This window comes from Lemur catta, chromosome 2, assembly GCF_020740605.2.
Source record: "Lemur catta isolate mLemCat1 chromosome 2, mLemCat1.pri, whole genome shotgun sequence".
NCBI classification, from domain to species: domain Eukaryota; kingdom Metazoa; phylum Chordata; class Mammalia; order Primates; family Lemuridae; genus Lemur; species Lemur catta.
In genome coordinates, this window is record NC_059129.1 from 28,576,897 (window position 1) to 28,601,119 (window position 24,223).

The 24,223-nt window shown below is 60.9% G+C and overlaps 1 protein-coding gene across 1 annotated transcript in view; it reads left to right on the forward strand.

The window, feature by feature from the left end:
* ELN (elastin) overlaps positions 1 to 24,223 on the forward strand; it is a 27,074-nt gene continuing 2,851 nt past the window's right edge. Inside the window, exons 1-26 of the mRNA XM_045543111.1 lie at positions 1 to 162; positions 5,832 to 5,882; positions 6,836 to 6,865; positions 7,334 to 7,366; positions 10,845 to 10,880; positions 11,381 to 11,476; positions 11,742 to 11,801; positions 11,887 to 11,955; positions 12,646 to 12,693; positions 13,577 to 13,648; positions 13,957 to 13,986; positions 14,434 to 14,505; positions 15,143 to 15,184; positions 15,587 to 15,646; positions 15,873 to 15,920; positions 17,279 to 17,368; positions 17,447 to 17,506; positions 18,110 to 18,298; positions 19,614 to 19,667; positions 20,228 to 20,362; positions 20,583 to 20,624; positions 20,908 to 20,982; positions 21,916 to 21,975; positions 22,909 to 23,085; positions 23,167 to 23,220; positions 23,775 to 23,900. Coding sequence (XP_045399067.1) covers positions 81 to 162; positions 5,832 to 5,882; positions 6,836 to 6,865; positions 7,334 to 7,366; positions 10,845 to 10,880; positions 11,381 to 11,476; positions 11,742 to 11,801; positions 11,887 to 11,955; positions 12,646 to 12,693; positions 13,577 to 13,648; positions 13,957 to 13,986; positions 14,434 to 14,505; positions 15,143 to 15,184; positions 15,587 to 15,646; positions 15,873 to 15,920; positions 17,279 to 17,368; positions 17,447 to 17,506; positions 18,110 to 18,298; positions 19,614 to 19,667; positions 20,228 to 20,362; positions 20,583 to 20,624; positions 20,908 to 20,982; positions 21,916 to 21,975; positions 22,909 to 23,085; positions 23,167 to 23,220; positions 23,775 to 23,900 — 1,891 coding nt within the window. The 5' untranslated portion in view covers positions 1 to 80. The remainder of the gene's footprint in view (positions 163 to 5,831; positions 5,883 to 6,835; positions 6,866 to 7,333; positions 7,367 to 10,844; positions 10,881 to 11,380; positions 11,477 to 11,741; positions 11,802 to 11,886; positions 11,956 to 12,645; positions 12,694 to 13,576; positions 13,649 to 13,956; positions 13,987 to 14,433; positions 14,506 to 15,142; positions 15,185 to 15,586; positions 15,647 to 15,872; positions 15,921 to 17,278; positions 17,369 to 17,446; positions 17,507 to 18,109; positions 18,299 to 19,613; positions 19,668 to 20,227; positions 20,363 to 20,582; positions 20,625 to 20,907; positions 20,983 to 21,915; positions 21,976 to 22,908; positions 23,086 to 23,166; positions 23,221 to 23,774; positions 23,901 to 24,223) is intronic.

A 24,223-nucleotide genomic window follows, 5' to 3' on the forward strand; every position in this document is an offset into this window, starting at 1 on the left:
CCCTCCAGCCGACCAGGCAGCAATTACGCTTTGGGGATAAAACGAGGCGCGGAGAGCGGGCTGGGGCATTTCTCCCCGAGATGGCGGGTCTGGCGGCGGCGGCCCCGCGGCACGGAGTCCTGCTGCTCCTGCTGTCCTTCCTCCACTCCGCTCGGCCGGGAGGTAAGGGCCCCTCGCCCCGTCCCTGTCCCCGTGCTGCGGCGGCTGGACTCACCAGAGGGAGCCCTCGCCCGGCTCCTCCAGGGTCCCAGGCAGGACCCCCTTTGGCCACGGGGTCCTCAGAACTGTCCCTCCAGGAGCCAGCCCCGAGCCAAGGAGGAACCTGTCAAATGGTCACCCCTGACTCAGGAGGGTCCCCACCCAGCGTCCAGACTTTGCTGCCCTGCAAAGGCCGAGGGGCCCCTGCTCTGCCTGGGTGCCCTGCCCATGGGGGGCCCAGAGCACACCAGGGAAGGGCCCCCCAAGATCCCACTGGCCTGGAGGCACTGGTGATTTCCACACCTGTGGACCCTGCGGGGTGTATGCGCCAGCCCTGGGGGCGGGGGACCTAGGTTTGAGAGCGGCTCAGCGGCAGTGAGCCGTGTGACCTCAGCAGGTTCCTTGACTTGTGGGATGTCAGGATCCCCCTCTGAGGAAGGTCGGGGTCACACGGATTATGGGATTGCTGGTTTGAAAAGATGCCACCATGGTCTATCCTGTCGGGAGGGCTAGGATTCCTGAGTGTGCGTGCGTGTGCGTGTGTGTGCATGAACAAGCGTGCTGTGCGCTCTTGCACAGGTGCACATGTGTGCACGTGCCCAAATATGTCACTGAGTGGCGGAGGGGTGGCAGGGAGGGTGTGGATGTCTGTCCACAGGTCCTTCCCTAGACGGGCGTGTGTGTGCACAGGGGAGCAGTACGTGAAGGTGCCTGTCAGTGTGTGCAGACGTCCCACCCGACAGACATGCACCTGGGAGATCTGGTGTCCAGGTGTGTCACTGGGTGTAGAATGTCACTGTGCGTGAATGAGTGTGTGCATGCGTGTGTGTCTGCATGTATGTGTGTGATGTGGAACACGAGCAGAGAAAGGCAAGCTGGGAAAGGTATCTGTCTCCTGCTGAGAGAGTGCAGCTGGGAGTGGCGGCTGGAGTGGCCCTTAGGTCATTGCTGGACCGTCTGGTGTGTGCCCGATCCAGGCACAGCCGGTGATTGGGTTCAAGGGTGTCCCCTACGCAGTGGCCAGCTGGGGGGCACGGAAGGCACGTCCGGGCCATGGGAAGAGACAGGAGCAGCTCGTGGGCCATTCGGTTGGGGGAGCCTGGGCGGGGTCTGGCTGCCATGGGAGTCCTCCTTGCCGTGAGAACCAGACCTCCAGTCTGGGGGGAGGGGAGGGGGCCACAGGGTGGAGCAGGGAGCTGGGGGGGCTGGGCAGGAGCAGCAGCTGCTTCCGTGAGATTGACTGGCTGGGCTGCTGCTGGGAGCAGGAGCTTCCTATGCAGGGTCCACTCCCAGACCCGGACGAGGCCAGGGGACGAGGGCACCAACCAGCGAGGCCCTGCAGGGGCAGCGGGTCAGTGCTAGAGGGCAGCAGTTCCGGCCTGCGTGCACCTCCTCCCCAGCGGGACCCCCACACCTGCCCACCCTCCTTCCAGACAGCGCTGCCACCTATAGCACGGCAGCGAATCCTCACAGGAACCTTGGGAGTCAGGAAGTAGCATCACTTTACAAATGAGGAAACAGGCTGGGCAGGCTGAGGCAGCCCCTGAGGGTTGGCACCAGCCGGCTCTCTGCCAGGGGTTGAGGGGTGGGAGTGAGGTGCCAGACAGCATTTGAGGAGGGGCAGGCGCGGGACAGAGCAAACCCTCTCCTGGCATCCCCAGTGACACCGCTGGGTGCTCAGCTGGCCTTGTTCTTTGCAAAGCTCAGCTCTGTCTCAGGTCGCTGGACTGGAGGGTCCAAATAAGGGGCGTAGGAATGGGTGAGGTCTCCTGGGTGTGTGCAGAGATCAGGAACATACTCACCGCCACCCATCTGGCTGTCCTGGGGGAGCCCAGCTTCCCCGCAAAGGGGAGGGTGTTACTGGCGTTCCCCCAGCTCCAAGGAACCCTGTCGCAGCGGGGGAAGGAGGGGCAAAGAGAGAGCTTCCGAGGAAGAACAAGCTGCCCAGCCCCCCACACTGCTTAAAAAGAGAACCTGAGACATTAAACCAGGTGTAATTCTCTCTCCATCCCCCAGAAATAGTATCAGCTTTCTTTTTCCTGATTTCAGAACTGAGGCTGGTTGGGAAAAGGGGTTTTCAACACGCCTAGGTATCAGAGTTCCCACCCAAGAATTCCTGCTTGACTTGGTCTGGGGAGGGGCCAGGACACGGGGACTTTTAAAGCTCCCCAGGTGACTGATGAACCGCCAGAGCCGAGAAGCTGGGATTTAGAGGCTGATCCGCTCTGTGCGTCTGCTTGGGCCTTGGCAGGAGGGCCGATGTGTCCCCATGTGGGAGGGGACAAAGTCACCCACCAAAGGTCAGATTGTTTTTGAAAAACCCCTGGCAGCCTTCTCCATGCAAACAACAAACAGCTTCATGCAGTCTTATCTGCTGTCCAAGCCGGCCCCCTGGACTTTGGCTTGGCAAAGCCCCCTGCCAAGGCTGGCCTGCTGCCCCCAGCTCTTTGAACCTGGAGCCCAGGCCCTGGGCAGAAGGCCCTGCATGTGACCGGGGTCAGCTGTGGGTGTTCGGCCAGGCACTTCAACTCGCTGGCTCTCTGTCTCCCTGGCTGCAAAATGGGGGGAAACATCCCTGCCCGAAGTATCTCCTAGGGCCAGTGGGAGCTTCCAGCAACGCAATATCTGCAAAAAATGCATCATATAAGAGGACCGTGGGAATGTTAATTTTTGAAACAGCATATTTTCTTATTCAGAATTTGCTAACTAGGGTTGTAATTAGTGCACATTTCTAAGGTTTAATTCACCCTCTTGCTATTCATGCCATGTTTGGTCTAGTGGGGGGCAGTTGGTATGTAAATAGATGTGCAATGATTGGGGGAGCCTGGAGGAGCCCCAGGAAACACAGGAAGGCCTCATGGCAGAAGTGACATTTCAGTTAAACCTTAAAAGAAAGGTAAACATTTGAGGGACTGTCAGTGAATGAGCAGTGAGCCTCAGTTTAGGGGGCTCTGGCAGGCAGAATTGGAGGGACAGAGGAGCAGATTCTATCTCAATAGGCAGAAGACCTCTCTGCAGGCAGAGCTGACAGCACTGGGAGGTGGTGATTTTCCTGTCACGAGAGGTATGCAAGCAGAGGCACGAGGGATGTTTGCAGAAGGCGTTCCAGCCCAGGCCGGAAGACTGTTATGATCCCTGAGAGTCTAGGATCATGATTCTAAGATGCAGGAGACGAGTTCCACCCTGGGCTTGTCGGCGGAACAAGCCAAACCCACATAAAACAAGACAAGCGTTCTCCGGGCCAAGCGCCTTGGGCCAGCTGAGCGGCAAAGTCGGGAGAGCCGCAGGCTTGGGGCAGGCAGGAGGGAGAATCTGAGCTCAGCCTTGGTGCATGGGTAGGACTTGGATGGAGGCGAGGGCATTCCTGGCAGGTCACACTGCTGGTGCCAAGGAGCGGAGGTGGGACACGGATGACCCGCGGGGCGTGGGGAGGAGGCTGCTACCTTTCCGAAGGCCCTTGATCAACGCCTGTCCTGTTTTATGCTCTCCTCTCCCACACTTGAAGAGACACAGGCAAGGAACCTTTGCAGACCCTAAGCTGTCTCCGTTCCCTTGGTGCAGAATGGGAATGGAAATCTCCAGCTCCCCGGCTGCTGTGGTCAGGCATGGAGCTTGGCAAAGGCTCTTGGGATCTGGATCGTGGGGGTGGAGAGCTGAGTCCTCCTCCGGAAGGGGCCTGGCCGCAGGTGGGGTGTGGGAGAGCAGACCCCCAGGAGAGAGGAAGTGGGGTCCAGCCGGGCCAGAGGGTTCAACAAGTCTGAGGCAGGGAGCCCCCTAGGGCAGCTGAGGATGGAGCAGGTTAGAGCCCCATTCATAGGCAACCTCCCTGCCTCCCTCCATCCAATTCACGTATCGTTTAGTGAGCACCTACTGTATACCTGGCCCTGGGCATGTACTGTGCAGCAGAGTGGGAGAAAATGGAAACTCAGGGTCACTGTCTTTTCATCTCAGAGCAATGACTGTGTGCCGGTTCGAGGACAGGACATGGCCCATTACTTGAACCCTTGGATAACTCGCAGCAACCTCGCAAGGCAGTGGCTATCAGCCTCATGTTGCAAAAAGGGAAACTGAGGCTCAGAGAAGTCGAGCGACTTGCCCAAGTTTGCACAGGTGGTAGGAAGCAGCAAAGCCAGGATTAGAAGCCAGAGGGGCCAGTCCTGAGCCCCTCACTCTGCCTGCCCATCACACCGTTCCCCACAGTCTGCTCCACAGCCAGAGAGTAGAGGAGGGAAAAGAGGGCGGCCGTGAGGAAGGAGGGAGAGGGAGAGAAGGGGGGAAGGGGAGAGGCCAAGGCCGAGGACGACATGTAAGAGACAGAGCTGAGGGCTGGAGGTCGGAGCCAGGGAAGGCATCAAAGGCCCCAGGCAGGCCATGTGTGGGCTTGGCAGCCGATGACAGGGCCAAGTGCTCCTTCCCAGCAGGCCCAGCCCTCCCGGGGCCACGGCTCTGGGCCCCAAGGCACTGACCAGATTGCTTGCACACTCTAGGCCTGGACTGCAGTCACCGGGGAGGGGGGTGGCGCCGGGGCTTTGGCACGGGGTGGCCGTGACAGCTCGGCATCCCCGACCCTGCTGGGCTGCAGCTGAGGCTGATGGAGCCCCAGGGCCAGCAAGCCCAGCTGCGCAGTGTCGCCAGGCTGTGGAGGCCAGACGTCTGGACACACTGCAGAGCTGCCTGACATTGGCCCCCAGCCCCTCCTGTGCTCCACGAGTCCCCCCTGTCCCCTTTCAGCAGGGCGGTGCAGGGGCTGTGCTGGGGCCTTGGCAAGGTGGCTTGACGAGGTTGGAGGCTTTCTGGGGTGGAGCCAGGGCCCAGTTTGGGACCCGGTCTGTTGCCATGGTGATGGCTCAGGCCCGGGTCTGGGGCCAGCATCACAGTGTTCCCCAGTGAGAGCTTCACTGGTCCGTGGGGACTGAACTCGTGATCCTGCCTGGCCAGTGAATTAGCTTTTCCTTAGGAAACTATTCACTTTGCTCATTCATGGTGTCCCCCTGCGGCCCCGGCGCCTCGTAAGACAGCCCTGTGTCAGCCAGCCAGAGCCCCACCCAAGCACGGCTGCCCAGTGGCTGAGGACGCTGACCTCACGCCGTCCTATCAGTGTGGGAATGGCTGCGTTTTCGCTGGCAGCAGCTGCGTCTCCTAACTGTTCGCTGTGGCAGCCCGGCCTGCCCTTCTGTGGCTCTGGTGCCTGCCCAGCTGCTCAGGGCCTGGGAGAGTGGGCTGCCGGTGAGAGGTGCTCAGATTCAGCCCCCCGCCCCCGGGCCCCCTCCCTGCCCACAGGCCTCTGCCTCCAAGGAGAAGCAGGTACCACCTTGCGAACATCATCCTCAGAGGAGTGGCCTGAGTTTGAATCCAGGCTGCATCTCTTTCCAGCTGTGTGGCCCCAGGGACAGCCCTTAACCTCTCTGAGCCTGACTTCACATCTGTTAAAACAGTAATAGTAAGCCCTGCCCGTCCAACTTCACAGGGCCACTTTGAGGAGCAAGAATGAGAAACACTTGATCAACAGAAATTTCTCGGTCAGCAGAAATTGCTTTGGAGACAAGCAATATCATTATCACCCCCAGCATCATCCTTGTTTCCGTGCTTTTGTTAGTTCTGGCTAATGAAAGACTCTGCCTGCTTCCTTCCAGGGGTCCCAGGGGCTGTTCCTGGCGCAGTTCCCGGAGGAGTCTTTTACCCAGGTAATGTACATGAAACTCACACACAGCCAGGTAAGGCAGATGCTGCTGTTAGCGAAAGATGCACATTTTGACACCGCAGGAGGCAAGAACACCAATGTGCCTCCCCACCCCAGGACCCAGAAATGACGCCCACTTAAAAACGCAGTTCACGTGACACTGTTTTGCAGCCACTAAGAGCATGCATTTTCTGAAAGATGAAACATTAGCTGTGAGGCTGTCGGGAGGCGGGCGCCTTCACGCATTCCTGCCATTAGAAGGTTCACAGTCTTCAAACCATTAATCCCACTCCTGGGAGCCCATTCAAAGGAAATAATTGAAAAGAAGAGAAAAAGAACAATCTGCACTAAGGTTCATAGGAGTGTTATTTGCAAAACATGTAAAACAAGAAACCCGCCGGACCGGAGGGTGTGATTGAATAAACTCTGAACTATTAGGCAGCTATAAAAAGTATGAATACGCCGTCTGTTGTGCAATGTGGGGAAGCAGTTTTGAAAGAAAAAGCAATGATTATGTGCAGATGGAGACCGAGAGCATCGCCCCATAGAAAGAAAATGGGCAAAATGGAGGGGCAATCGTATCGGAGGAGGGGGAAATGTCTTTTCTTTTAATATGGGAAAAGAGTGTAATGATTTCAAGTAGATTGAAAAATCAAAAGTAATGTTTTCCATACTTAAAAAACTCTTGCATGTTCAGAACTGGTGTGGAAGTGGGGGGAGGGGTCACCGGCGCTCTCTCGGACACAAACAGGCAAAAGCTATTGGCCCAATGAGCCAGACGAGGAAACTGAGGCTCACAGAGGTTAGGACTTGCCCAAGGTCATGTAGCTGGGCAGTGATGGATTTGGCCATGGCTGGGGCGGGAGGCTTATCCGAGGTATTGATGGTTCTCTCTCTGTCTCTCTCTCTCTCTCTCTCTCTCTCTCTCTCTCTCTCTCTCTCTCTCTCTCAATACAGGGGCTGGTCTTGGAGGCCTGGGAATAGGAGGTGAGCTCAGAAACCAAACTTGGTTCCTCCTGCAAGGGGTCTGGGTGTCACACGTCCTCAGACCCGAGAACCCAAGAAGGCCCAAGCATGAAGGGCTCCTGCGTGTCACAGATGGCACGTCCAGGGGAAGAGCCTTGTCTGAGAGCCAGCCCTTCCCCTGGGCCCTTTCCCTCGTGACCTCTGCAGCCTTGCGTATTTCTTTTCATCCTCAAAAACGTCCCGCCAAGCCAGCTGAGGCTTCATCTTCCTCTTCTGAGGCTGAGAAACTGGGGCTCAGAGAGAGGAAACCACAGATCCGGGGCAGAACCGGGCTCCTGGCAGCTCCGTATTCCAGGGGAGGACCCTCCCTGACAGCCCTGCTAGGACCTGGGACTCGGGATCCCAGACACCCTCACTCTGCCCAGGGTGACAAATAGCAGGGCAGAGGGGCTGGGGCCCCCCATTCACTACTGTCTCTTCCCTCTGCAGCTCTGGGCGCTGGAGTCAAACCACCCAAGCCAGGTAAGACCCACGGCCTCTGAGCACCGTTATGAACCGGGCAAGGCGGCCAACACACAGGAGGAGGGAGGGAGGGAGATGTGGGCAGCGACAGCCCCCCAGGAATGAGCAGGCCAGGGCTGGGCCCCAGGGCTTCCAGGGACAGCAGGCTGGAGGCAGCTCAATGTCCTCCCTTTGTGAGGAGCGTCCAGCTTCTACCCTGCAAGTGCCTCTGTGCCCAGCTGCCCGGAGACCCACTTCTGCACAGTCTCGGAAACAGCCCTGGTGTTGGACGCAAAGGGAGGGACTGCCTTGGGTCCGGTGGCCCCCAGGCCTGTAAAAAGGCACTTGGGCTCAAACGCAGATGGTCAGCCCCAGACTCCACCTGGATGGTCTGCTGACCCTTGACCCAAGACCAATCCCTGTCTACCTTGTGCCAAGACCCCAGAAAGCCCTGACATTGAAGCCGGTCTGAGCCCTTATCCCAACTCCGGTTCTGGCCCCAGACCAAGCCCTGAGCTTAACCCCATGCTGACCCCTGACCCTGGCCCCAAATGAGCCCCAATCTTGGCCTCAGGCCAAGCCCTGACCCCAAGCCCAGGCTGAGCACTGACCCTGGCCCCAGGCGAGCTAGCTCCCTTCCTGACCTCAGGCCCCTTCCAGCTGTGTCCAGACCACGGAGTTTTCCAGTAAGAAGGTGTGGCTGAATCTATCCTGGCCTCACCCGTGGATCTGAGATCTGCCACCAAGGCCCACTCTAGGCTCCAGGGAACGCACCCCCAGGAAGCAGAGGGGGCGGGTCCCTCCGGGAAATGCTGGCGGATAAGAAGCAGGTGGAGGAAACTGCGTCTCTGTCCAGATTTATGGCCCCTCGGCGTGAGACGCTCCACATGTGGCCTTGGCCCCCCACCCTGCGCCGTGTTGCCCTGGCTCTGAAGCCCGAGGCTCTAGGACACAGTTTGGATGTCCAAGAGCTCTTATGAAATCCTGATGGCTGATGATCCAAGTGCAAATGAATCTGCGAGATCCAGATTCCCCTTCGCTGAAAGCCCATCTGGGTTGTGAAACTCCAGGGCTGGGGCCAGGCCGGGCAGGAGGAGGGCAGGGCGCCCGAGCAAGGGGTTTCCTGGGGTCTGCAGGGAGCCGTGAGGCCCGGAGAACTCAGGGCTTACGGCTTCTCCCTGCCAGCCCCTGCGTCCTGTCTTCCTGCAGGGGCGAGGGGTGTTAGCAGGGTCTCTGATGCTGGAGAGAGTGCAGGGAAGGGCTGGACGAGCAAGATGTGGAGTTGGGACCGTGCTTGGCCTAGAAGACCCAAATGGTCAAGGTCATGCCTGCAAAAGCACAGGGCACACTGATTGATCCCCAGCCGCCCCGGGCAGCAGGGGATACAGGGCAGGTTGTAATTAAACACCGGAGGAAAGACTGAGACAACTGCATACAGAGTCCCAGGGTGGATGGCTGCTAAAGTGAATTAATGAAAGATCTAGGTCAGACTTCCGAAAGAACTTCCAGCTCAAGGTGAAGGAGTAGACCAAAAGGAAAGTCAGGGCATCTCCTTCTAATGGAAAGTACACTGTCTCCAGGCAGGGGGGCTGGAGTCCATGACCACCCTGAGGTCGTCTTTCAGCCTCGGGACTCAGGGCTACAAAGGCCTTGGCAGAGCCGTGGTGGTGCCCCCAGGGAAGCTCCCCTCCTCCGGGCTGTGGGGACGTCCGGGCCTGCCCAGGCGGATGGAATGGGGCACAGGCAGTGTGTGTTGTGCTTGGGAACATTTAATCCCTTGGCAATAGAGGGTGGGTGGCCTGGCAGCTGCTTCTCCACGTGGGCGCCGCAGGCGGGGGGCCGGCTGAGCTGGCCCCGGGGCTGGCCCCACCCTGCTCGGCTCTCAGCAGGGAACCGGGCAGCTGGGAGCCTGCACTCCCGCACCCTGAGCCCCGAGCACTGGCTGGAAGCCAGCGCCCCGGGAGGGGCCACAGGCAAGGACAGGAAGGGGCAGACAGCACCCACTGGGTGCTCTGGCAGGTTGCACATGCTAGGTGCTATTTGCTCACAAGCTCACTGGTCCCAGGAAGGGAGGCGGCATTATGGCCACTTTGTAGATGGGGGAACTGGCCCTCAGAGAGGTGAAGTGACCAACCTGCTCGTCCATGCAGAGAGTGGGTGGAGGTAGCGGGATCTGAGTCCAGAACTCTCTGACTCCAGCAACAAAGACGGCTGGGCTGGCCAGGTCCCCGGGCTCCCCGCTGTGGGCAGCTCTTCCCTCTCTCCTCCTTTGTGGCATTTGGGGCAGTGAGTGCAACGGGAGGAGGGCAAGCAGGGCAAAGCTGCCAGGCCGGAGGGCAGCCCTGGGACCAGCACCGCCGGTGCAGGGGCCGTGGGAAGGGGCAGGCAACGGCACCGGGGCCGCCTGCCCCCACCTGCCCCAGCCTGCCTCACTTCCTGTCCAGTCCTCCGCCCCTCTGCAGACAGGAAAGAGGTCTGAGTGTGTCCCCTGCCCTCTCAGAGCTCGGGAAACAGGCCTGGCTTGACAGAAGCCACTGCCAGAGCCAGGGGCCAGGGCCTGGGTGCTGGGAAGCGGGTCTCATCTGACCGCCGGCCACTGCCGCCGGGGGCGGAGGCCTGGCCGGGGCTCGGGGGCCCAGGTCACACCAGTAGGAGAGGAGTGGGGAGGAGCCCTCGGGAAAGGAGGCCACACCCAGTGGAAGCCACGAGACCCCTCCAAGGGCTCAGCAGACCCCTCATTTGGATCGTCCCTGGGGAGCTCTCACCCCTGGGGCTCGGGACCCTGGCAGCCAGGGCTGGTACTCACAGGAGAGATCCTCACATAATTGGAACCAAACCCGGCACGGTTGTAAACTCCAACCTGATCGCCCGTGGGTCTGGGCCAAGGCCGCGGAATGTCTCCCCAAGGGGGAGAAGGAGCGATTGGGCCCAGATGTGGGAGGGAGAGAGCCAGAGGGACCCATTTGGCTTCTCAGAACATCTGAGCACGGAGGCTCCTGGACAGAAGGACAGACAGATGGTGGGGACAGAAGGGACTCCCAGACACAGAGGAGGGGAGGGGCTGGGTCAGGGGACACCTGCGGGGAAGAGAAGAGAGACCGGCTGGGGCGATGGTGGGAGCAGGGCAGGGCCTGGCTGGGCGAGGTCCTGCCCACAGACTGCTCAGCTCCGGCCCCACAGGGAGCCTGCCGCCCGCTCGCTGGCGGGACTCCCAGGACAGGCCCAGGCCTGGCCCTCAGCTTGTCAGGGAGCCGCGGCACAGTCCCATCTGCAAAGCACGTAGGAGTGGGTCACTAAACAGTGGCAGCTGTTCCATCAGGATCAGCCCCGAGTACCAGAGGCTTAGGGACCACCTTAGGGACCTGAGTGGCCGTGTGCTGATCACAGCACTGCCAGGTTCCTGCCCCGACTCCCCAAGACCCTCCTCAGCCTGGGCCCAGGAACCCTGCCCACAGACCGGCCTCTTCTCACCTGTTTCTGTCTCCTCCCTCCTCTGCAGGTGTTGGAGGGCTCGCAGGCGCTGGCCTTGGGGCAGGTTAGTATTGACACCCAGGCAAGATGCCCCTTGGGTATCTGCCCGGTTTGAGGGCAGTCAGGGTATGGGGGTACAGGCCAGGTTCTGTCCTGGGCACTGATGGGGCCTAATGCTGACACCACCTGCCCCAAGCAGCCTCCCAGAGCACGAGGGAGTCACAGCTGGGTACCCGGGTACAGTTACAATAGTGACGAGGGCCGGGTAGAGGAAGCCCCGGGACCGAGGGGGTGCAGGAAGGTGTTCTGGACGAGGTGGGTGTGGAAGTTTGATCCCGAAAGATCCATGCAGTTTTGTCGGGCTGAGGGAGCTGTCTGAGATGTTAGCCCCCAGCACAGAATCCGGTCCTGTGAGCAGAGGTCACTGCTTGGCACTGATGTCCCGCAGAGACCAGAAGAGCCTCAAGTGCGCTTCCTGAGCGGGACAGGGCCAGGCCGGGCTGGGGCTTAGGGGTCTCCATGGGTGTGACAGCTCAGGCCCTCACCCCGTCCTCCCCCCCGCAGGTCTCGGTGCCTTCCCTGCAGGCACCTTCCCGGGGGCTCTGGCGCCCAGCGGAGCGGCCGCCGCTGCTGCAGCCTATAAGGCAGCCGCCAAGGCTGGTGAGTGGTACTCGCGGGGACATGCCGGAATCCCTCGGGCTTCCCTGCGTCCTCCGCTCGGCAAAGAGCCTTCCCCCACCCCAGGCCTGGGAGGCAGGTGGGCAGGAGCCTCTTCTCCAACCTACTGAGGCTCGGGGACATAGCTGGCTGTGAGTTGGTGGCAGAGCCAGACCTCAACACCGGGCCCTCAACGTGCAGCCCAGGGCCCTTCCTCCTCCCGCTGTTCCTTGTGTGGCCCTCACCTCTCCTGCTCCCGGCTCTGCAGGTGCTGGGCTTGGCGGTGTTGCTGGAGTTGGCGGTATTGGTGGCTTAGGCGTGTCTACAGGTATGGTGGCTGGCCCTGAGCTCCCTGGGTCGAGGCTGCAGGTCCCAGGCGGAGCCAGCTCTGACGCCAGCCCCTTCTGTGCCAGGTGCGGTGGTTCCTCAGCCCGGAGCTGGAGTAGGAGTCGGAGCTGCAGCGAAGCCTGGGAAAGTGCCCGGTCAGTGTGGAATCCCTGGGGCTGCAGGACAGAGGTCAGGGAGGGGCAGAGGTCGGGGAGGCGCAGACCCCCTCCAGCCCACCGCACTGGAGGAGGAAGGGCGGGGCCTGGCTGCAGCAGGGCCAGGCCAAAGTGTGGTGCCTGTGGCTGTGAAATGGGGGGGAAGGGCCTGGCCTACCTTCCAGGCCCTTCTCCCAGGATCTTGGAAAAGAAATAGACCCCAGAGACAGGCTCTGTGGCAGGCTGTCCAGTGACAGATGGGGAAACTGAGGCTCGGTGCAGGAGGGCCCGCCGTGAGTCATGGTGGAGCTGGGGTGGGGCCGGCGTCCTCTGCCGCCCCATTGGTGCCTGTTCTGCTGCACCAGGCCCTTTAGGAAGTGACTTCAGGTTAAACAAAAGGCTGCCTGAGTCCACACAGCAGGGAGGGGACATCTGGAAGCTGTTAGCAGAGGTGGGCTGGCCGGGCCTGTAAACAGGCTCCAGGAGACAGAGAGAAATCCATGCACAGAAGGGTGCGCAGATGACTTCCGAAACTCGTGGGAGGAGGGCTGCGGCCACCCCACGTCTGTCCCTGGCTGCCCCGCCAGGCACAGGGGCTGCTGGTTTGGGAGCCCTGGAGCTGCCTGGGCGGGAGGAGGGGCCCCCGGAGGCTGAGCTGCTGCTCATGGCTCCTTTTGCTTTCGGCCGCAGGTGTGGGGCTTCCAGGTGTATACCCAGGTGGCGTGCTCCCAGGCACAGGTGAGGGCAGGGGGAGGGGACCTACAGAAAGAGAAGCAGCCCCTGTCCGTCTCCCTGGGGCCCCTCTTCCCCCACAAGCCGAGGCCACCAGAGGCCTTGGGTCCAGACCAGCGCTGTCTCCCCCAGCGTCCAAGCTCAGGCTTATACACACAAGGTCCCTGGTGTGTCCCCGGCCCCACCCAATCCCTGATCCCAGGCCCAGACCATCGTCACAGCCTGAGATGGGCCCTGAGGACAGACCCCAGTGTGACCCCAGCTGTTTCCCAAAAGCCGTGAGTCACCAGGGTGCGGCCCAACGAGCCTGCCCTGCAGGAGACCCCTAAGAGCTGCTCCCTCGGCCTCCATTCCCTGCCAGGGCCTGACCACCCGACCCAGCATGTGACCTCCTGAATTCCCCCAAAAGCCCAGACTCAGACTGCTCTGCAGGATTTGCTGACAGGGTGGCCTTCCCTCCCCGTGCCCGCTCCCGGCCGAGGTAGCCTAGCCCCGGGCGACACAGGAGAGGTGGGAGGCACTGGCACAGGGGTCCCTGGCCCGCGGCTGAATGGCTGCTTTGTGGGCCTGGGTTGGGAGTGACACCCCACACCGGCTTGCCCCCTCTCTGCCTGCTCTGCGGGGGTGGTCAGGGCGGCTTTTGTGATTAACTCCAGCGTAGAGATGAGGCACGAGCTCACATGCACGGGAAATAGGATTAAAACTCAGAGCTTCTGACCTTGGGCCAGAAGGGAGAGAAAGTCACCACCAGTCAGGTCCTTCCTCCGCCCGCCCCGTGAGCCGTGCCTGTCACAGGAGGTCGGCTGTGGGACCCGAGGGGGGTGGTGCCCAGCTGGGCCGCAGGGCCTGCCTTCGTGCCCTCACGCCGGACCCCTCTCTGCCCACACAGGAGCTCGGTTTCCAGGTGTGGGGGTGCTCCCCGGGGTCCCCATTGGAACGGGAGTGAAGCCCAAGGCCCCAGGTACGCAGCCAGCCAAGCTGGGGGCCCATGGCGGGACTCTTCTCCCGCCCTCCGGCCTGGGACACGAGATGGGATGGGGATCCTGGGCTCCCTCCGGGCCCCCCGGGTGGGCACCCCTTGCCCCAGCCCTGGGACAGCTGGCTACGATGGGCAGCACGGTGCTCACAAACCCCAGAGAGGGTGTCAGGGCAGCTGGAGCTGGGTATCCAGGCAGGACTGGCCACTGCTTGGGCCTGCCCCCACCTCGGTGCTGCCTGGCCCCGTGCGCACGGTGCCAGGGCTGCAGTGACAGGTCTTTGTCATTGCAGGTGCAGGTGGAGCTTTTGCTGGAATCCCAGGTGAGGCAAGGCTGGTCAGACCAGCAGGGTGGCCAGCCGGGCAGGGGCTCTTGCCCTGGGACAGGCTGGTACCCCAGTGCCCCTCATGCCTGCGCTCCAGGCCTTTGGCCGCCTTCCGCACAAAACAGCACCAGTCACAGGCCTGCTGCCCCCGCCCGGGCCCCCATCTGTGTAGCAGCCCAAACAAGCCCAGAAAGCCACTCATCGTGACAGGGGCTGCAGGGGGGCCCAAACCCCAGGTGGGAGACAGTCCTGCAGCTTCCTGGAGGAAGCGGCCTGCCGCTGGAGACAGCTCCGCTGGCCACGATGGAGAGGCAGGGAGGCCCCCTAGGCAGGCAGTTTCTGGGTGCAGCGGGGAGCCCCTTCCATCTGAGCAGAAAATGGAGCGTGAGGCGGCAGGGCTGAAGTGGTTGCTCAGACCTGAACTTGCGCCCTTTATCCCTACAGGGGTTGGGCCCTTTGGGGGCCCGCAGCCTGGAGTCCCCCTGGGGTACCCCATCAAGGCACCCAAGCTGCCAGGTCAGTCAGAGGCGAGACTCACGGCGCCTCCCTGCTGAGAAGTCGGCCTGAGGGGGCACTTGCTTGGCCGAGGGCGTCTCTTGGCACGGGGTGGTCGGGAAGCTGGGTATGGAAGCCCACTTATGGTCACCAGCCAGGAGAGCATGGGCAAGTCAGTCCCGCAGGTGTCGGACTCACTTGCGTGCACACGTATGCACACGCACATGCAGGCACACGCACATGCAGGCACACGTATGCACATGCAGGCACATGTATGCACACGCACAGGGACCCACAGCCCTGACGGAAGCCATTTGTGCATGGTGAGAAACACCACTCACTGGGAGGACCCCGCGGACATCAACCCCCCGCACCCGCACCCCTCAGCCATGATCAGCTCAGACAGCGAGATGCCTCCCACGGCAGAGGGGACCTAAGAGCCGCAGACTGTAGGGCCATGGCGGGGCCTGGATTGCAGGGGGATGGGTGTCCTCTCCCTCCTCCACCCAGGGCCCTGCTCTCCTGAGAGCCACTGGGAGCAGCTCAGGGCCCTTGTCGGGGGTTCTCAGGCCACAGCACCTGTAGGGGTAGGTCTGTCCACCCAGGTAGGTGGGAGCCCAGCAAGGCAGCCCCTGAGCCCACCCTGCCCTCTCCCCAGGTGGCTACGGACTGCCCTACAGCACTGGGAAACTGCCCTATGGTGAGTAAGGCCCTCCTAGACTTGTGGGCTTCCAGCTCTTTCTGGCTTACCAGGGTCCTGGCAAGGGTGCTGTGGCCCCAGCCCTGGGCAAGGCGAGCACCTAGCTGGGGGAGGGGTGGAACGGAATCCCAGAAGGAAAGAGCGTGGAATTTGGACTCAGACAGCCTGGCTCCACTCACCCACAGCAAGGCCTTGGCTGGGCCATGTTGCTTCTCTGAGCCTCAGTGTCCTCATCTGTACAATGGGGATAATGAGCCCCACACGTTAGTATTTATTTTCACTCTGGCTGGGGATGACAGGCGGAGACTAGAGGCAGCCTGGGTGGGCCCCAAGGGCAGGGCAGGGGAGGGCAGCAGTGGTGACATGTCTGCACGGTGACCGCTGAGCCTCTCTGTTCTGCAGGCTACGGGCCCGGAGGAGTGGCTGGTGCAGGGGCCAAGGCCGGCTACCCAACAGGGACAGGTAAGAAAAGCCTCTGGCCACTTCCAGCCACGGGGGCACTGGCCACCCTGGGTCTGAACCTGGAGAAAGGTCCTGGGTTGGGGCAGCTCCACCAGCCTCTGCCTGCTGTGAAGCCCCCTACCCACACCAAGACCTCAGCTGGTTGGTTCCCTTGGGGCTGGAAACAGGTGGGCTCTGCAGATGCAGGAGCACTGTTTTCAGAGTTGCTCCCCCCTAACTTCCCCAGGGGTTGGCGCCCAGGCTGCAGCAGCAGCAGCTAAAGCAGCAAAGTATGGTGAGTACCCCTGGAGTCCCCGCCAGCCGGCCCCAGCCCCGTTACTACTGAGGGTCTGTCCCCCGGACAGACAAGCAAGGCCCCTGCCCCTCCACCTACCCAACATTCTCAACACCGTCTGTCCAACTGTCTCCCCCTCCATCCCTACCCCATCCTCCCTCTCTCCTTCCTGCCATCCACCCCTCCCTCCTTCCCTCCATCCTTTCATCCCCCCTCCATCCCTCCTTCTCTCCATCCCTCTCTCTCCCCATCCCTCCATCCTTTCATCCCTCCATCCCTCTCTCTCTCCATCCCTCCATCCCTTCATCCCTCCTTACCTCCATCTCCCCTCCATCCCCCCTCCCTCTCTCCATCCCTCCATCCCTCCATCCCTCCATCCTTTCATCCCTCCCCCCTGGAGAATGTGGACGCTGCTCTGGGAGCCGAGAGGGAGGCCTTACTTCCACCTGGGAACACAGGAAGGCTTCCCAGAGAAAGTGACATTTGAGTCAGTCTTGAAAATATAAGTGGAGTCTGCCACGTGGTTAAAACAGGAAAGAGGAGCCCGAGCAGAGGAAACGGGTACCATGGTGGTTAGGAAGATGATTTTAAGTGGTACATATATGAGCATTTAAAATTTTTAATAGTTATATATCAATTTAATATGTACCATAAAAATTTTAACTTACTCCTCAAATTGGCAATCCCTTGGACGGCATCGCTGCAGACTGGGCGTGGCCTTCCTGTGCCCCTGCCGTGGGCAGAGGGGCATCTGTCCCCTGCCCTGCTCAGGGCCGGGCTGTGGGGGCTGAGGTCCTCTCCCTCATCCACAGCCCCAGGGGGGCCCTTCCCGTATCTGCCCCCAGTCAAGGGGCGAGAATGTAGGCAGAAGCAGGGAGCTGGGCCCACCCCCTGGAGGCCCCGCGGGCCCCCCTCCAGGCACCCGAGCCTCTTCGGCCCCATGGCTGGGGGGACAGCTGGAATGAGGGACCGGGAGTGTGGGGCCGTGAGGGGCTGCCAGAGCCAGGCGGCCAGGCGCTTGGATTACGAACTTGGCCGAGGCTTCGGAACACAGGGAGAGGAAGCCTTGAACATTCCTAAGGGGGCCCCTCTGGCCCAGGGCGCGGCTGCTGTGGTTTCTCAGTATGTGGCAGTGATTAGAATGGGATTTGTCTGCAAACACACAAGTCCCTTAATGAGCGTGTTGAAATAGACACTTTGGGGGTGAGTCAAGGAACAAGGAGTGGGGCCTTCCCAAGCAGGCCCGGCCCGAGACACCCAGGCCTCATTCCCCAATGAGATTGCGCTGGTTAAAATGCCGGCATCTAAGTGGCCTTCCTGCCCTGCCTGGCCACATCACACTGTCCCTATCCCATCAGGTGCTGCAGGAGCCGGAGTCCTCCCTGGTGTCGGAGGAGCTGGCATTCCTGGTGTACCCGGTGCAATTCCTGGGATTGGAGGCATCGCAGGTAGTGTCTGTTCCAGTGGGGGGGGGTGTCCTTGAGAGGGCCACAGGGCAGGGGCCTCACCTGTGACTGTCTTTCCAGGGGCTGGGGCTCCAGCTGCAGCTGCAGCTGCAAAGGCAGCCGCTAAGGCAGCCAAGTACGGTGAGTGCCCCCGGGGTGCAGCCCAGGGCACGGGCCTGCCCTGACCTCTGCATGGGCCTTGGAGACCCCAGTCCTTTAAGGCCGGATGGAGTTGGCCTTTGGCCATCTATGGCAGCCTGCCTACCCCCCACCCCCTCCCCAAACATGCGCAGTTCACACCGCCTTGCCTCTGTTCCTTCTGCTCACTCTACCTGGGATGCCATCCGCTTTGCTCTCCACTGACACACAACTGACCTAGCAGGGGGAGGGGACCCTGTGGGGCACCAGGCTCCTCCTACTCCACCCTCCCATGGCCACCCCACAGGCGTCCCCTGCACCCACTGCCTGGGTGCCCAGTGGTGAGAATTCTGACTTTGCTTTAGAAATAGACCTCGTTCTTCCTGACCAACCCACAGATGCAAACCCTCGGAGCTCTTTAAGGAACCTCTTTCTTAGTCCCTCCACACCTCTCTGATGAGTTGGATCCATGGCAAGGAAATGGCAACCCACCTGTGACCCTGTGCTCAGGGCCGACTGTCAGTCCCGTAGCTCCCCTGGACCACTGCCCTTGGAGGCCCTCTGAGGTTCCCATGGGCCAGGACAACAACCCTTTTCCTCCCACAGGAGCTCCTGGAGGCTTAGTGCCTGGTGCGCCAGGCTTGGGAGTCCCAGGAGTTGGCGTCCCAGGAGTTGGCGTCCCAGGAGTTGGGGTCCCAGGAGTTGGGGTCCCAGGAGTTGGCATCCCAGGAGTTGGCGTCCCAGGCGTTGGGGTCCCAGGAGTTGGGGTCCCAGGAGTTGGCGTTCCAGGAGTTGGTGAGCTGGGCTCTATGTGTGTATGTGCATGTACGTAAGAGAGAAATATTGAGACTATTGCCAGGACTTTTGGATTCTCCCTAATACCTCACCCATCTGTCCATACCCTTGGCCATGCCTCATTCCTTCATCCTCCTCTCTTGGGCTATAACAGCTTCCCAAGTAGCTAGTACCAGTTTCATCTCCAACTGACCTCCTGGCTGTCAGTGTGCTCCCAGAGACAAGACCATGTCTTTTTCATCTCTTTGTTCCCAGCCCTTAGTTGAGTAAGTGTTCAGTCTGTGGTGGATAGATGGGGTGGGTAGGTGGATGGATGGATGGGTGAGTGGGTAGAAGGAGGGGTGTGTGGAAGGATGGGTGTGTGGATGGATGGGTGGATGGATGGGTGGGTGGATGGATGGGTGAGTGTGGAAGGATGGGTGTGTGGATGGATGGGTGGGTGGATGGATGGGTGGCCGTGTGGAAGGATGAGTGTGTGGATGGATGGGTGGATGGATGGGTGGGTGTGTGGAAGGACGGGCAGGTGGATGGATGGGTGGGTGGATGGGTGGGTGTGTGGAAGGATGGGCGGGTGGATGGATGGGCGGATGGAAGGATGGGCGGGTGGATGGATGGGTGGGTGGGTGGATGGGTGGGTGGGTGTGTGGAAGGATAGGTGGGTGGATGGACAACTGGGTAGGCAGGTGAGTGGCCATGTGAATGAGTAGGCAAACTGGTGGACGAGGGAGTAGGCAGGTGGGTAGATAGACACTAGGATGGGTGGATACATGGATAGATGGGTAAAAACGTGAATGGATAGATGAATGGGTAGGTAGGAAGACTGATGGACAGGCAAGTGGAGACTAGATAAGGGATTAGAAGGATGGGTAGATGGGTGGATGGATAGGTGGGCACATGGTTGGATGAGCAGATAGGTGGTGGCAGGATGGGCAGGCAAATGCAAAATGATGGTTGGATAGATGGTTAGGTGAGTGGACAGATGGGCAGATAGATGGGTGAAAAAGGTGATGGCTAGGTGAGTGCATGGGTGGATGGAGAGTCAGGTAGTTGGGTGGGTGGATTGAGGTCCAAGGATAGACAGACGACTGGAGAGACATAGAGGCAGGTCAGTGGGTGGATAGAGGGGTGGGGTGGCTGGGTAGGCAGAGGGGCAGATGGGTGGATGAGTGGGCGAATGGATGGGTGGACAACTCTATATGGGCTTGACAGACAGAAGAAGGTGGACTGACAGACAGATGAGTGGACAAAGGCATCTATACCGAGCATCTCTTCTCCATTCTCTCCTGAGCATTTGTGTCCCCCTTGGTCTCTCCAGGGGCTGTGTCACCAGCTGCGGCTGCTAAAGCTGCCGCCAAAGCAGCCAAATATGGTGAGTGCTGTGCTGATAGCTCTGCCCCACGCTGTCCCGGCTTTACCTGCCAGAACTAAAGGACTCTCATCTAGTTGCCCAGAGAAGGGAAATGACTTGTCCAAGTCACAGAGGAAGTCACTGGCGGAGCTGGGACTTGGACCTGGGAGCCCCAGGGCCATGTCTCCCCAGTGGTCTCCCACCATGAGGCCATGGGGCTGGGTGATGGGAGAGTGCCAGGATGGTATCCACATTGGAGACAGTGACCCTGACCCTCCCTGCCCTGGCTAGTGCCCTCCCAGAGTAGACCAAACCTGGCGGGGGATATGGAACCTGCCAGCAGTCTCCCCACGACCAACAAAGGGGTCCTTCTCCCAGTGCCCTGGGAAGAGAGGGGTGGGAGGAGGACTGAAGGGTGCCGGGAAAGCTTCATGCAGAAGCTGTAGGGGCTGCATGGTTTCCCGTCCTTCACGGACCAGGCTTGGGGGAAGCTGTGTCCTCTTTCCCAGCCAACCTGCACCCCCAGAGCCCTGCCAGCCCCTCACTGAGGTTCCTTCCACTGGATTTCCTTCCCTCCGCAGGAGCCAGGGCTGGAGTTGGAGTTGGAGGCATTCCCACTTTCGGGGTTGGTGCTGGGGGCATTCCCGGCCTTGGTGTCGTACCCGGAGTTGGAGCAATCCCCGGGGTCGCAGGCGTCCCTGGAGCTGCCATTTCCCGTGAGCCTTAGTAGCATCTGAGGAGACGGGTTGAGAAGGCGTGGGGGCTTCTTTTCTGTTGGTCTATGCGGGGGGGTAGGGGTGTCCACAGGGATTTAATGTGCTCAGGGAGGAGTTGGGGAGAGGACAGGGAGGTGCCTTTCTGGGCGGGAGAGCAGTGAGCATGGCTGGGACGCGGGCAAGGCTCCTGAGGGTGTCTTTCTTTCTCGTTTCCTTGAAGCTGAAGCCCAGGCCGCGGCTGCCGCCAAAGCTGCCAAGTATGGTGAGTGCCCTGCCTGCCTGTCCCCGGGCCCTGCAGGGCCTGGGCCAAGGCCGAGAGTCCCCTGCCCCTGTCTCCCAAAGCCACACTCAACTCTACTGCCCTTTTCAGTTGCCTACTGTTAGGGCTATTGGTGACCTGCTCACCCTACCCCAAACCAGACAGTCAAAGGTGCCAGGCAGCCGTCCCGCCCCTCCCCCATCCTCCCGCCCCACCCCCCACTCCCCCCGCTCCCCGAGAGATGGGCTCCGGGAGGGGTGAGGCTGGACGCTCTTCACTCCTCCAGGAGCCCTGGGAGGGCTGGTGCCAGGTGTGCCAGGAGGCGTAGTCCCAGGAGTACCAGGCGCTGAAGGAGTCCCAGGTGAGCTGTGTCCCCAGCCCAGAGACGGGCTTGGTTTGTCTCATGGAAGGGGCCCTGGAGTTGACTGAGGTCAACTGTACCGTTTTACAGATGGTAAGACTGAGCCCAGAGATGGGGGGAGAGAAAGCAACTTCCCCTAGACTAGTCTGGAGGGAACAGCCCTCATGCCTGGGGTTCTGGGTGCCGAAGGAACCTGGCAAGTCCCCTCCCTGCCTGGGGAGTTTCAGGGACGTCAGCGGCTGGGTGTCACAGCCCTGCTCTGCCGGACCCGGGGTCTCATGTACTCAGTGGGGCCTTTCCGGTTCCTCATCAGGCAGGAGAACCTGCCACCCTTGTGTTCTTTCTCCTCCACCAGTCACAGGCCAAAGGGAAGAGATTAAGTGGCCATGACATTAAGTGACAACCTTCCTTGGTTGTTTTCCCATCGGAAGGCTTCTCTTCTGCATGCCTTCCTCTTTCTGGGAGAAAATTCGCCTTCTAAGTTTCCTCAAAAAATGAGCTATTTCCTCCAGTAGGTTTGGACATAGGGGCTATTAAGATTTGTAAACAATTAGCAGCACCCTGAGCAGCGAGCAACACAGAGCTTTCAGACCTGGCGTATGTAGGACAGGACCGCCATGCCCCACCAGTCGCAGCCCAGGGCTGGAATTTCAGCCCACGGCTAGAGCTGCTTCTCAAAGTCTGCACTAAAGCTCAAGGAAGGACAGGGGTGTCCCCGGGTGCTAGTGGGTGATTGCAGAGCCAGGCCTGAGACCCAGCTGGGCTCTGCATGCTTCTTTCTGTCTCTAACGTGAGGAGACAGTGCACGGAGAGGGACTTTGGGAGAGAAACGGCTCCCTAGAGGTGGATTCTGGGAGGGCGTCCAGAGTGGGGTGTGGGGGGATTGGGGAGGGGTGTGGGGACCACTCCCTCATCCCCCCTTCACCCCTCCAGGAGCAGGGACCCCGGCGGCGGCTGCAGCCGCCAAAGCTGCCGCCAAGGCTGCCCAGTTTGGTAAGCGCCTCCCCATCCCCGTGTGCCCCACCCCCATCGCAGAGCTTGCTCCCTCCTGTCCCCTGCTCTGGGGTCTGCTGCCCAGCCCCCTCAGGCTGGCACATTCCGGGGTGGCCTTCCTCCGAGACTTTGGCCCATCCGATGGCCTTTAGGAGTGTGGGTGACATTCTGATTAGGGAAGCAGAGTGAGAAGAGGCCCTGGTGAACCCCCAGGACCCATCTCCCTATTCCCAAAGGCCCTGGGCACCCCCGTCTGGCTGGGGCCTGCCCCCCAACTCACGCTGGCTCCTCTGGGCTCTAGTCCCCCTCAAGCGGCTGCAGCACTTCTTAGTCCCCATCTCTTATGACACTGCGGGAGTCCCACCTGCTAGCTCCCAACTGTGTGTCAGCTCCTGGGCGGCCCCGGGCGGCCGTGCGCCTCGGGCTTAGGGACCTGAGGACATAAAGGTTCAGATCAGAACCTCTAAGGCCGAGTAGGCCAGAGACCGTCTTAACCGCAGTCCACTGACCCCCCCAATTCTCATACACAACCATCTTACAAAGTTGGTGTCATTATTTCCATTTCACAGATGTAGAAACTGAGGTTCCCAGAGCCTCAGTAACTTGCCCACAGTCACGCAGCTAAACTGTGCTGAGCTGAGATTTGAACCCAGGTCTGCCTGGCTTGCAAAGCTTCTCAGACTACATAACTCTGCCTCTATCACCATCAAGTCTCCAGGGGGCCCTGGTCCCTCAAAAGGTTAAGAACTCCTGACCCTGCACATACTTCTTATTAGGGGTGAGGAAGCTGAGGCCCCTCAAGGGCAGGTGACTGGTCCAGGGTCACACCTTAAGTCTGCAGGGCCGGGACAAGAGCCCAGGGCTCCAGCCGGTGCTCTGTCGGCTTCTGTTCCCTTTGGCTGGGCTTTGGCTAAGCTGTTCTCACTCTTCTAGGGGTAGCCCCCGGGGTCGGTGTGGCTCCTGGAGTGGTCCCCGGGGTCGGCGTGGCTCCTGGAGTGGTCCCCGGGGTCGGTGTGGCTCCTGGAGTGGTCCCCGGGGTCGGCGTGGCTCCTGGAGTGGTCCCTGGTGTTGGCGTGGCCCCCGGCGTTGGCATTGCCCCTGGTGTCCCAGGTGAGCTGTGAGCAGGTGGGCCTGGGGAGGTCCCGCAGCCTCCGTGGGCACCATTCCTGAACCCCCTCTCTCTCCCTCCAGGAGTAGGGGCTGCAGCCAAAACTGCTGCTAAGGTGGCCGCCAAAGCCCAGCTCCGTGAGTGCCCAGCCGCCTTCCTGTCCCCTCCCAGCCCAAGCCTGGGCTGGGCCCAGGACATGCAGCCTCTCAGACCTGTCCGTGGCCTCCTTAGGTCCCCAAGGCAGCAGGCAGATGGGTTGGAAGCACCGATCTGGCATGCGGGACACCTGGGTTCAAGTCCTGGGCCCCCCAGTAGCTGAGTGACCTCTGAGTTACCCTGCCCTCACGTGTTAAGGCTGGGTGACAACAGTGCCTTCGTAACAGAAGGCTGTTAGGAGGTTGAACTGAGCTCATCCGAGAGGGAAGAGCAAGAGATTGGTCTGGAAAGGGAAGTGGCGCCCACAGTGCGCAGCCCGAATGCAGCCCGGGGCTGGGCTCGGTCAGTGGGGCTCAGGGAAGCCATTGCAGTGCAGCACGGGGGCCGGGCTGGGGGCAGGGCTGGAGATGGGGCCAAGGCCATTGCCTGGGTCTGGGCCCCTTCACCCGGGGACTGGCTCAGCTCCCCGGGCAGGACGTCTCCTCAGGGGCATGCTCCCGGCCTGCTGCCACCACCCACTGCCCTCTCTCTACAGGGGCCGCAGCTGGGCTTGGTGCTGGCGTTCCTGGACTTGGAGTTGGCGTTCCTGGACTTGGAGTTGGCGTTGGCGTTCCCGGACTTGGAGTTGGCGTTGGCGTTCCTGGACTTGGAGTTGGCGCTGGTATTCCGGGGTTTGGGGCGGGTGCAGGTGAGGGGCCTTCTAGGAGCTAGAAGCAACTATCCCTTGGGCTCAGGGGAAGGAGGCACCTCGTCCTCCCAGCACATCCCCACATCCCCCACCCGGGGGTGCGGAGTGAATTCCCCGTCAGGTTCTCCTGAGCAGGCAGAGACAAGTGGGGTAACAGATGGGGGAGGAGGGCCGGCCAGGCAAGGGGACCCCAGGCTGCCAGGCTGCAGAACAGCCACCTCCTCAGCAGAGAGATGACAGGGCTCCAGACTGGGGAAAAGCCCATCCACCATCCAGGGAAGGGCGGGGTAGGGCAG